We start from the raw sequence: 13,245 nt of genomic DNA on the forward strand, positions 1-13,245 counted from the left end.
ACATCTAGACCTATATACATACACCGGAAGCCACCGTACGGTGCGTGGCGGAGCGTACCCTGAACTACTACTATTTATTTTCTGTCTTGTTCCACTGGCAAATAAGTGGAGGGAGAAACTACTGTCTATATGCATCCGTACGAGCCCTAATTTCTCTTGTCTTGTCTTCTTAGGCCTTACGCGAAATATCTCTCGGCGCAGTAGAATCATTAGGCAGTCAGCTACGAAGGCCGGTTCTCTGAATTTTCAATTGTTTTGTGCGAAAAGAACGTCACCTTCGCTCCAGGGATTCCCACTTGAGTTCCGAAGCATCTCCACAATTGTTACATGTTGTTCGAACCTACCAGTAACTGATCTGTCAGCTCGCCTCTGAAATGCTTCCGTGTCTTCGTTTAATCCGATCTGGTTCGAATCCAAAATACTCAAGCAGAAGTCAAGAAAGGGTCGTACTATTGGTCTATATGCTGCCTCCATTACAGGTGGACCACAGCTTCATAAAATTCTCCCAATAAACCCAAGTCGACCATTCGCCTTCCCTGCCACAACCTTCACATGCTCGTTCCATTTCAAATCGCTTTACGACGTTACGCCTAGATTTTTAATCGACGTTACTCTGTCAAGCAGCACACTACTCATGCCGTACTCGAACATTAGGGTTTTTTTCCCTACTAATCTGCATTAGCTTACATTCTTCTACATTAACAACTAACAGCTACTCATTAGACCAGATAGAAATTTAGTCTATGTCATGATGTATCCTCCTACAGTCACTCAACTTCGATACCTTCCCGCACAGCACAGTACCGTCAGCAAACAACCGCAGACTGCTGCCCACGCTGTCCGCCACATCAGTTATGTATGAAGAAAACAATAGCGTTCCTATCACACTCCTCGCCGTGGAGGAAAATGTAATGGTTTCTATTACTTAAGAAGCCTTCGAGCCGCTCACATATCTGGGAACCTATTCCGTATGCTCGTACCTTCGTTAACAGTCTCCAATGGGGTAGCGTGTTAATTGTTTTGAAAGTCTAGGAATATGGAATCTGCCTCTTAACCTTCATGCATAATTCGCAGGATATCACGTGAGAAAAGGGCAAACTGATTCGTGGACAGAAACTTCTCCGTTTCAAAGAAATTTATTATATTCGAACTCAGAATACGTTCAAGAATTGTTCACCAAAACAACGTTAAGAATATTGGTCTGTCATTTTGCGGGTCCGTTCTTTTACTGTAACTTTGCAGGTCCTTTCTTTACCCTACTTATATACAGGAGCAGCGTGGTCTATCCTACAGTCGCTTGGGACTTTGCGCTGGGCGAGAGATTCGTGATAAATATAAGCTAAGTAAGGGAGCATGTGTAGAGTACTCTTTGCATAACCTTACTGGGATTCCATCCGGACCAGACGACTTATTTGTTTTCAACTCTTTCAGTTGTTTCTTTGCTTCAGAGATTCCTGTTACTATGTTCACCATACGGGGGTCTGTGCGATAGTCAAACGACGGTATGTTTGTACAATTTTCCTGAGTGAACGCGAAATTTGAAACTTCGATTTTCCTTTTGCTGTGTTATTACTGTCACATCAGACTGTTGTGAATCTGTAGCTGTGAACCGGGAAACTTTATTATGAATGAACACTCAAGACAGAGGCACTCATTTTCGAGTGGATCTTTTTTACTTGAGAAACAGAACTTGCTTTGTAGTGTTTTCCACGAGAGATTATACGCCATGGTAGCCCTACGATGGCAAGTAATTAGCCTTCGAGTCTGGTAGTTTATGTAAGTGTAATACAATAAATGTTTACGAAATGTGTACTAAACGAAATGATAGTTATATTATAGGATACTAATTCGTATTGTGGTATCACTGTAAGAGGTCCGAGCAGATGTAATTTCGATGTATTGCTCATGCGCTCCCTGCGATATGCAAGGTATAAAAGAATCTCTGACCAGAGAGCAGTGTTGACTGCAGTAGGAACTGTGCAGCTGTAGCAGTAAGTTGTTGCTAGTCAGCAGTCTGCTCTGGTCTGGTCTGGTCTGGTGTATCGTGTTGGCTGGCCCGGTCGTGGTGCAGCGATGCCGGAGCCTGAGTATTATTGTATAAGGTAAAAAGCAGCCTCGCGCATATGTAGTGAGGTTATCTCAATTCCCATGTAAATGTTTTAAAAATCTCGTAATAATAATCTTCCTCATAAAAAGGAACTTTTAACAAACATTCATTTCAATTTAAAGAATTTACTAATTTCTCCCATCCATGATCATCCCGATTGTTGCAAAAGAAAAATCAGTTGCTTCCTTTCATAAATGACAAATCTATCGGCCAGCATTGCACAGGGCTGTTCCAGGAAACATTATTTTAAGAGCAGATATATATGCGTTATCCGGCGACTTCATTGAGGTAAGAAATTTTTTTTATTTTTTTTATTCAGAATGAACTTTTAGGGCCATGACGCAGCACTGCTGACGTCCAAAATTTACCGAGTTAAATTCACAGTCAATTACTGAAAAGTCATAAGTGAGCGACAATTTAATTGAGACGTTAGTTACATTGTATTATTACCAGGTTACAGAAATTATTTTGTTGGGACGTTACACTGAATGTGAACGACAATTATATTTTTTACTGTTGAGAGGTTTAGGAATTTTTCTGTTTTTGAGCTTAGATTAAATGTGAATGAATTTTGTGCGGAGGTTAAATGACAAAGAATTTTGTGGGGAGATTAAATGTAAATGAATTTTGTGGGGAGGTTATATGTCAATGAATTTTCTGTTTTGAGGTTACACTAAATTAGAATCATATTCATATTATTTATTTTATTTTGTGGGGAGGTTACATCACTAACAAATGCATTTGATAATACACATTTGTCATCTCAGGATTTCTGGGCGTAGTTGATAAATGGTGTGGTTCTGTGTGTCCTGTCGAGTTGCTGTTTCCATATTATGCATAACATTTCGATGTCTGACCAAGTCGTCTTCTTCAGGCCCTGCGAGTTCTGCTGTTATGTGCACTCCCTGCCTGGACAGCAACCAGACTGTGAACCATTATTATTGGTGCGCCGCTATTTATAGCGCAGTTCCATTCCCGACGTCCACTACTCCCTTTGATGCTCTTTTTTATTCAGAGCCAGCGCTGGTTATTCTGTGAAACGCTAATTCTCTGTGTTCCAATACTGGTGGATGCGATGGAGTGCTAGATCTTACCGGACCACAAGCCTTGTGTAAATTGAAACCAGTGTCCTTGTTTGTTAGGTTTTTTGATGTCTTTATTTCGATAGACTCAGTAACTATGCTGTCTCAGAACTTGTCGTTTGCACCACGATACTGGTCTCATCGTACATCATTTCACGATTATATTCGGGGCAGAGCTTGACGACAGTTGATGCGTTTAGTTGTTTTAGTTCCGGGTGTCGCTGATATTCCTTTCGTCCTTCTTTGACTGTCCTGACAGTCTACCCCACGTAATACGTGATAGTCTGCTTTCGGAGACTTAGATCACATTTTTAATTAAAAGGCGAGACAAAGATCGTCTAACATTACAAATGTTAATTACGATCTGTCTCTCTGAGACTAAGGTTTGCGTCGCACCTTACTTGGGACAGACTATCAGAACAGTCAAAGAGTGATATAAGAGGCATCAAGGAACACGCCCAGTTAAAACGACCAAGCCCAGCACTGCCTGGAATATAATCATGAAATGAAATGTGATGATACCAGTTTCGGGGTGCAAACGACGGTTTTCTGGGAGAGCGTAATTAAGCAATCTATCGAAAAAAAAAAAAAACAGAGCAGGGACGAGGGTTTGAATTTAAACAAGACTTGGGAACTGGGATTCAATTTATTCAGATCTTGTCGGCCATTACATACAACAATATTGCAGCACAGATAATTTGCGTTTCACGGAATAATCAGTGCCGGCTCTGAAAACAAAAGAGCGATAAAGGCCTTAGACTTTAGAGGGTGTCGGGAGTCGAACTGACCTATAAATAGCGGCGCAAGACCGATAATAGCCGACAATGCGGTTGGAGTCGAGGCAGCGAGTACACATAACAGCAGAACTCTCAGCACCTGAAGAAGACGGCTTCATCACCGAAATGCTGTGCATAACATGGAAACAACAACAGAACACCCGCAATTACAGAACACGCGCAATTACAGAACATGCGCAATTACAGAACATGCGCAATTACAGAACACGCGCAATTACACAGACAGAAACAAAAACACACACATATACAAAGTACTTAGGCGGGCTTGGTTTCAGAGTAAACCAACGTTAAACATGTGCGCAGACTATCAAGTTGCTAGATGTCACACTTTTCTGCATCGTTGTGTTTGGACGGGATCCATTAAATTATAGAATGAAATATTTATAACCACTCATAATGGACGTAGGAGAACACTGCAAGCTGCAGGAGTTCCCAGCTGTTGACAGAATACATAACATAAGAAGGAAATGTTATAGATAAACAAACAGAGTTGGATATTTACTAAAGAATAAAACAATAAACTAGTTACTAGCGTATGTGACAGATGTAGAAGATCATTGAAAGGTATAAGTATTTTCATGCCTGAATGTCTCGAAAAATCTGGAAGAAGATATGTGATGATTTAGTATGTTTGTTAAGAATTTTGTGACATGATTTAGATAGTAAATGCAAATCTCTAACTGTTCAATAAAATCCGTCTATAGCCCATTGTCAAAAATGTGTATCACTGGAAGGTTGACATTGGTGTCATCACAGAATATTCATGATCAGCAGTGTGTGAAACAAAGTTGGACTTACTTCAGTTTTGGAATGGGAGGGCATCCATGTGCTCTTCGTAGCAGGTTGCAAAGTTTTCCCTGTTTGTCCTACGTACAAGCAAGAAGATAAACATGTAAGATTACATATGCTCGACTTCTGATGCCACTGTCCAGTCGATTTATTATTGTGAATAATTTTATTTTGCAATTTATGGTTAGTATGGAAGGATATTTTTTTGTTAGGCGGCATGAAAAGATTTGCAACTTTTTCTGATATTTTGCTGAGGAATTGAAGACATAAATTTTGGTATTCCTTTTTTTGGTATGCAGTGGTGAGGTGATTGCTGTAGTTTGCTTTTGTTTTGTTCAGTTACGATGTTTATGAGGAAGGGATGATACTCATTAATACAAAAGATTTAATTATGTTTATTTCATTACATGCATCTGCTTCTCTGATAGAAATGCGGAGCATACGATTCACAGCTTAACCGAAGAAAGAGAGTTTATGTTGGTTTATGTGGCAGTGAGTTATTGTTAATGAACAGGGTTTCCATCTGGAAGGTATGTTTATTATTATTACAGCAAACAGTCATGTCAAGGAAATTATTTCCTTCTGTTGTTCAACTATGAATATGATCTTTGAACTTCGGAACCATCTCATTCGTTTCATCTGCTAGGTTATTCAGTTCTTCTCTTTGGCCGTTAAAGCGTACAAGGAAACTTCACGATACACAGAAGAAAATTAACATTCTTGAAAATAACTTTTCAGTTAACAACAATCATCTTCCATGGCCGCACGCGTCAGATTAGTGTTAAAGTGTGTTTAGCTACATACACTGTATCCCTAATCATCCATCGACCCTGCAGAAAAATGGATATTGTGCCAGCTACATGTCATTGCGGCTTAACGCACAGCTATTACGCCGTGACCTGCGCAGTTCGGAGAGAAGGCGGATACTTACAGATGATGTCATAGATGGTTCCATATTGGTACTGCGTGCCGTAGCGTTGTTTCAGGGCGTCCACTGCCTTCCCACCGATTTCCATCTGTTACGGCAAACAGAAATTCTTGTTAGGTTATAAGCTAACACACAGGATGAAGTAAAATAAACCTCATAATAAGATCAGGGCGGGATTTGGACGTAAAATCGAGCATAATTTTCCAGAAAATAAGTGTTTGAAAATTGAGCATAGTGAAACCACGAATACAGAATGATATCCAGTTGTCTTATTCCGTGTAGAAGTGTGAGCATTTAACTTAACTTGCCTCAGCTAACACCACTTTTGCTAAAGAAACCATCTTTTTATGGGGGTAAATAACATTAAAATAAAATTTTAAACTGAATAGGTAAATGTAGACAAACTTTAAATTTCCGTTCTTCCTTCATTAGATACGATTTCGCTGTAATGTTTACTGCGTAAAGTTTGACTGTTACCATCTAACCAAGAAGTACTGCAACTCTATTAGGTGTTTAAACCAATAAGCATCACCATTAAAGCAACTCGACAATAAATAGGTCGACTTCTGCGACTGAAAAGTGAAATGTTTTCAATTATAAAATTTAAGGACCACGTGTATAATTTCTGCTAGTGTAGGATAATATAGATGAACTTATTTATTCCAACAAGTAAACTGTAACCCAAACCGATGAGAACAAAAACTGTATTTTAAACACTCTTGTTCTCAAATATCATTTTCTTATTTTCGAAATTTCTACCTCCATCATCGTTACAATGTTTTCGTTCTCGAAAACATGATTAGGTCATACCATCGAAAATTTTTAGCGTTCCGGAAACGATTTTCACCGCCTCAAAAAATCATTGCGAACAGCTGTGCACGGATATCGACTTCAGAGCACTCGTCTCTCATTGACTGCCGGTTTGTGGAAGGAGCTCCAAGACGGTTCATTAACGATCTCCGGTTATCCAGCGAGTTTTGCTCTATCCAAAGCGGACCTTTCACAGCACTGGAACTCCCGCCGCAGAATGTGCCGAACAAAGCTCTCGATAATCTTATTTTATTTTACTTATTTGCAGTTGAAACACAGCAGTTACGGGTTTCAGGGAGTGCAAAGTTTTTTTGTTCTGCACAGTATGTTTGTAATGCAGAATATGTATTGGTAACCAGATTTTAAGCAGGATGTGCTTGCAAGAAGTAGGCCATGTATGCAGCCTTCTGAGATAGGTGATACTTACGTCAAACACCTGATGTGTTCATAATTGTCAGAATAACAGTATGAAATACACGGGTGTTGAGTAACTGACAGCGCATTGCCGGTCAGTGGGACTGTAAGGAAGGCTGAAAGAGCTCCATCAGAGAGAAAGAGAGAGAGAGAGAGGGAGAGACAGAGAGAGAAAAAGGAATTGAGAGCGAGAGAGCGAGATTTCTGCCTATACTGTGTATCTGTGCTTTTGTGGCACTAGTCTTTCGGTAGGAATTGAGTCATTTACACGAATATGTCTTTTCCTTTCTTTATTGTGTTGCCTACTAAGTGGGCACGTGAACCATTCCCACATTCCTCGTGCGTGATTTGTCCTGTAGTGCACGACTAAAACGAATGCATGCGAGTTTTGTGAGAGTAGCCAGTAGCTATCTGCTGCTGCGGTTTCGTCTGCCGACCCAGTTTTTCCAATAGCTGTAGGCGATCTAGAAAGACAGAGAGGATTAGCTACGTTATCAGTGCTGGTACATAGCACAGAAAAAGAGTTAGACTGGCAGGTAAGGACGTCCGCATCTGTCGAGGCCTCTCCACCAGAGAGGTAGCAGAAGTAGTTATGCTCGGTGCGAAAAGAAAGGCACTGTTCTGGCGGGGCTTGGTGAGTATGGACTGATTTATGGGTAGATAAGGGGTAGTGGAATTTTGGCGATCAGGGGTACTCATATTAGCTAGCGTGGGAATATATTAGCGTGAAATTTTAATATCATAATTGCGTTTTGCTAAGAATACTTAATGTATGAATAATCTGGTCTCCACCTTTGGAACAAGACATCAGAGACCTGGTTTCACAAACCGGTGTTCTAATAAATTCATTCTAAAAATGCACAGTAAATTAATGAAACGAAATTGCGAGAAGCATGAGTTTGAATTTTAATTGTTTCGCGAGTTTGGGAACTCGAAAATCGCTGGCTTTGTACATCCACGTTGCGACGTGCTTGATGATGGAATGTAAGCCCATTCTTTGGAAACTCGTAGTAAATGTGTGCACGTTCAGTGCATGAGCATTGTATGAAACGCATTTTTAATTATTGAATCCTTCCCTTCTCGTTGTGGGATTCAAGATATCTCTACCAAGTGTGAACAGAGTATAGTATTTTTCATTATTCAATCAATGAGTGGTGTGGAATATACATTTACTTTGCTAAATCATTTGAGCCGCACGGGATTAGCCGAGCGGTAAAAAGGCGGTGCAGTCATGGACTGTGCGGCTGGTCCCGGCGGAGGTTCGAGTCCTCCCTCGGGCATGGGTGTGTGTGTGTTGCTCTTAGCATAATTTTGTTTAAGTGAGTTTAAGTAGTGTGCAAGTCTAGAGACGAAGATCTTAGCAGTTTGGTCCCATAGGAATTCACACACATGTTGAACATTTGGTAAATGAACTGATGGATTAAGATACGTCTTTAAACATTAGTGTAATCAATTTATTAGTTGAATACTGTCTTCTCTGAGCCTGGTCCGCAAAAAATGAAATTGTTGTATAAACCTTGTGGATCCAATGTTTCATGGTTTGAAGATTAAAATCCCACTCCCTATCCTTAACGTATTTGCGGAAGAGTAATTTGAAGCATTCTTGATGAAATTAAACGTTCTATTCTATCCCCTTAACTAATTTTCTACATACGAAATGCAGTTACCTGTTGCGCCTTTCTTAAAATGGGCATCAGATCCAAGTAAAGAGATCAGGACCTCAAAAAGTCAAGACTAAAGGATAGTTAAAGGCGAAATAAAATAAAGGTTTAAGGAAGGGCGACTGAAATAAGTATAAGCTGTCCTCTACTCCAACAGTGAAACGGAAATCCTCCATTCAATACTGAACTAAACTGCTTCAAGGCTTAGAAGCACTGTTAAATGTAATGGACAGGTTTCTCTGATAGGAATTCGGTGCAATACGAAGTAACTCACAAAAATATTGAAAAGTAGCGATATGCCAACAGTAACCAGTTAGGCTTCAGAAACTGCAAGGAGAAATTGGGATAACTGGAAGAATTCTCTTTTGTAGGAAGGGGTATGGAACTACATGACTTGATGCAAGAAGGCGACATAGAGCACTCTGACTTTCCAGCAAAAGCAATCGGTGTCTTTGAGCTGACATCGTATTTCATTTGTGATCACCAAAAACTTCGATATCAAGCAAATGGACAACAGGAAAAAAGCAGAAGTTTAAATGTAACGTTACAAAATGACCTTATAAATTAAGCGCACATATGAAGGGTAGAAAACGGAACAGCTACTAATTGAGGCCTATGAAAAAAAATTACTACGAAGAACATTTTGGTGGTACACCCGTGCTAAGACACCCAGGTTTCTTGAGCTAGGTAAAGTTAGCACCTATCACGTTTGCCATGCTGTTGATGTCTCCACAAAAATAGTATAACGTCTGTGGGTAGTGACATCGATTGTTACTAGAGCTGTAAATCTGTCGTAGGTTATCGTAGACTAACATAAGTAAGCACATGCTACGGTAATTTGCCTAGTAGCTTTGGGCATTTAAGGTCGTGTCCACATTACCTGTATGCTAGGTGTGTTGAATACCTATCAGGCATTACCTCTTAATGATCGCTTTCCTTGGGCATGCGATCAGTGTCCTACTAGATAGCCCTAGAAACCGGAAATGGCGAACCTTCTAGAAACTGAGCGAGGGTTTACAAAGAGCCAATAGAAAAGTTTTGTTCAACATTCTTTCCTCCCGTCTGTCATGTAAAAATAAACAGTTTTTGTTGTTGTTGTTGTGGTCTTCAGCCCAGAGACTGGTTTGATACGGCTGTCCATGCTACTCTATCCTGTGCAAACTTCATCTACTAGTATCCACTGCAACCTACATCCTTCTGAATCTGCTTAAGGTATTCATCTCTTGGTCTCCATCTACGATTTTTACCCTCCACGCTGCGCTCCATTACTAAATTGGTGATCCCTTGATGCCTCAGAACATGTCCTACCAACCGATCCCTTCTTCTAGTCAAGTTGTTCCACAAGTTTCTCTTCTCCCCAATTCTGTTCAATACAAATAAACGGTATTTATAGCAGAACTGAAACTTTCAATGTCTAATTCAGGTTTAATTCTAAAATTGATTTTTAATGTGAAACAGAGGGATGTGGTAGTAAAAATAAAGAAAACAATACAGATTTGTCATATAGTGCAAGGAAACGCAATTTCCTCAACAAAAAGGTAAAATGAAAAATAGAAAACTGCTAAACAAAAAGGTATCAAACATCACTTCAGTAATTCGTCGAACTTATACAAACAGACACTATGGCCACACAAATGAAGAATTTATATAAAACACGTTTCTGTTATTCATAAACAACTTCCTCTTTTATCGATAATAACAGGTGACGTTTGCCTTTCGACATAATGAAGAACGTTCCATTGAGTGCAAAATAACAACAGTTGTTATATATATTTCTTATGTTTGTGTTGTGGCATGACCATAAGCGCCGGAACGAAGAGGAAGAACGCATGACCAGAGAAGGCGGTGAGGAAACGTTAGCCAATTGCCCGCTGACAAGGGCCGCGCCGTGCCAGGAGCGACCTCTGCAAGAAGTGAATATAAGCGCCGCTCCTGCCAGCCTTGGTCGCTCAGATCTGCTGATTATATGGACATTAGTGGACAGGATTCGCAGAGCAATATTAGTGAAATGTGTCAACTTTGCGGGAACATTGTGTATGGTCAGGACTCTGAATTATATTGCTTGTCGCCCATCGTTTGCGACAACATTTTGTACGTTCAATTTAAGTACTGTTAAATCTGATTTTTAGAAATAAAACTACTAATGCTATTTGTTTGAACTGTTGTATAGCATTCCGAGAATGCAGCATCCCTTAGGCACCCTATACGAGATGAGTAGGCAAGACCCAAAAGTTGGTGCATGTAAACTGTGCTTGGATTAAAAGTAATTGCTTTGGTTACATAAAAGTGTAGAAGTTACACGATCATTTAATTTTTGGTACTGCTAAACTTACTGTAAGGGTATAATATACACAATGGACTAACACTGAATGATGTGCGGCTCTAATTATGTGTAAAACAAACAACCAAACAAACAAAAAACAAAGAGAAGTCATTGGCTCCCAGTTCCTCAATTCTACATTCATTTCTTTCCCTATCTTCGCTGTCAATACTACTGGTAATGCTACCGTTTCCTAGGACGTTTATTTGGCGTACCAAAACTACCAAATCGTAATTTTAGCAGAGCGCAACTCTGGTTATTACTAAGTTAGCCTCGGATAGCTAAGGGAAATGGTTGTGTGCAGTACTCACCAGCTCGTCGTAGTTGTCTGGTCGCTCGTAGTTGAGGCCGTAGGGGATCATGAGCAGCTGGGAGTAGCTGTGCAGACTGAGGTAGACCAGCAGGTCGTCGGAGATGCTCTGCAGGAACTCGGAGAGCGTGCGCGTCTCCACCTCCGAGAAGACCGAAGGGCCGGCGTACGTCTCCGAGCACGATATGGGGCTGGCGCCCTCGTCTGCAAGCACGACACGGTAGGCTGGTTACACGCCGTTCTGCTGAATTTGCAGCGTTTGATTAAAAAAATTAATATTTTTCCCTTAGGACAGCGGCAGATGGAGGGAGGATGGAGGAATTTGACAAATACGACGGAAAGATCCCATTCTCCTATGGTATAGATGGAGGTCGTCAGCTAGGATACAATTTAAATACTTATGAAGGAAGCCCCGATCGGTTCAGTGACTAGTCCAAAAGATTCCTCAGTGATCATCACCAGCCATTTGACATTCACTCCTGGCGAAAGCCTCATCCTGACTTCTCCATGAACTACAGTATTCAGCCATATGTATTCATGCTGCCCCTACATATTTTTTGATGCCGTCAACCCAGCCTCTTCGCCTCGATTTCATAATATCTCTTGGAATTCAGCAGTCAGTTTCCTTGATCCAAATTTTAGCCATTCGCCTGCGTACATATCCTATCCACCTCCAATTCATTTTCATTACAGTCACAACTAAGTTCTCCATTTCACTCTGTTGTCTGATCCATTTCTTTGTTTTCGTGTCTCTCCTAGTAATTCCCAACATACATATCTCTGTTACCTGCAGAAGAGCACCCAGTTTTTGAATGGTTATTACTTTAAAAGTCCATTTCTCAGTACCACAATTCAAAATAGGCAATATACTCAGATCTTAAGCCTTTCCAGTTATCTCGAATGCTTGAGTTTTAAAATCCTATTTATTTAACCAAAAGTCCTTCCCAGGCCATTTTTACTTTACTGTGTATTCCTTTTGTTGTCTATCCTGTTATCTAATGGCTCCGTAGCTCTATCATTAATTTGTGTTATTTTCTGTTTAATCCATAAGTTTTATAAAAGTGAGTGCAAGTATGTATGAATGTGTCCATATGAATGTTGCACATCTCCTCCTAAACCACATATCGATTTCAACCAAACATGGTACACATATCACTTACTGTTTGGATGGAACCACTGTAGTGGTAAGATCCACCTATATCTCAAAATGGGGGCAGGAGGGTGAAGAAGAAGCGTAGCTCAAGATGCGCAAATAGCCATATTATATTCGTCCAGTATTTCAGAATGAGAGCTCTTCGTGACTTGCAACGAACTTTACACATAACTTAAAACTCATGACGAGACTTTTTGTCGACCCCATCCACCGGCACACAAAATGATGGAAGGAACATTTTTTTATTACTTACTACATTTCCGCAGCAAAACTGCCGCATCAGGCACAATCTTCTAATTCATTACTTTTTTACTAATAACTCTATCCGCAACACATTTCGCACGCAGTATTAACGTATACGGTTGAACGAAACTGCAAAAATGTGACATTATACGACACATGGGTCACAAGATGTGACGTCATAAACAATGAGATGCGTGAAAACGAAAGTTCAGGGCGAAATTTGCTTGAGGTACAGGTGTAATACGTGTAAAAATATGTGTGAAGTATGTTAAATATATGTGACAAGTGGGTGTGCGAGCAAAGCTGCGGGTAAAAGACTCCTAAATCCTTTGAGCGATTTTAACTAAATTTGATACACATATTACTTACTATCTGGGGAGAAATACAGTGGGGGGGGGGGAGGTTGACAAGAACCAGCCACTTCCTATTGGGGAAGGGGTAATAACACGGAGTTAGGAGGGGGTAGGAGAAGAGGGACGACAGAAGAGGAGGGGATGGACATAAATGTGGGGGGAAGAGGAGATGGACAGAGAAAAGGGGAAAAGGTAATGGACAGAGAGAAGGAGGAGGAGATGGATAGAGAAAGGGAGGTGCAGCAGATGAACCGAAAGAGGGGCGAGGAGGAGATGTA

At 40.5% G+C, this 13,245-nt stretch overlaps 1 protein-coding gene across 1 annotated transcript in view; it reads right to left on the reverse strand.

Annotated features, from left to right (window-relative positions):
* Positions 1–13,245, reverse strand: part of LOC124546222 (zinc carboxypeptidase-like) — a 59,250-nt gene that overhangs the window by 14,017 nt on the left and 31,988 nt on the right. Inside the window, exons 7-8 of the mRNA XM_047125021.1 lie at positions 11,220–11,422; positions 5,707–5,791 (exon numbers count right to left, since the gene is read on the reverse strand). Of these exons, the coding sequence (XP_046980977.1) occupies positions 5,707–5,791; positions 11,220–11,422 (288 nt within the window). The remainder of the gene's footprint in view (positions 1–5,706; positions 5,792–11,219; positions 11,423–13,245) is intronic.

The sequence above is a fragment of the Schistocerca americana genome, chromosome 1 (genome assembly GCF_021461395.2).
Source record: "Schistocerca americana isolate TAMUIC-IGC-003095 chromosome 1, iqSchAmer2.1, whole genome shotgun sequence".
Taxonomy (NCBI): domain Eukaryota; kingdom Metazoa; phylum Arthropoda; class Insecta; order Orthoptera; family Acrididae; genus Schistocerca; species Schistocerca americana.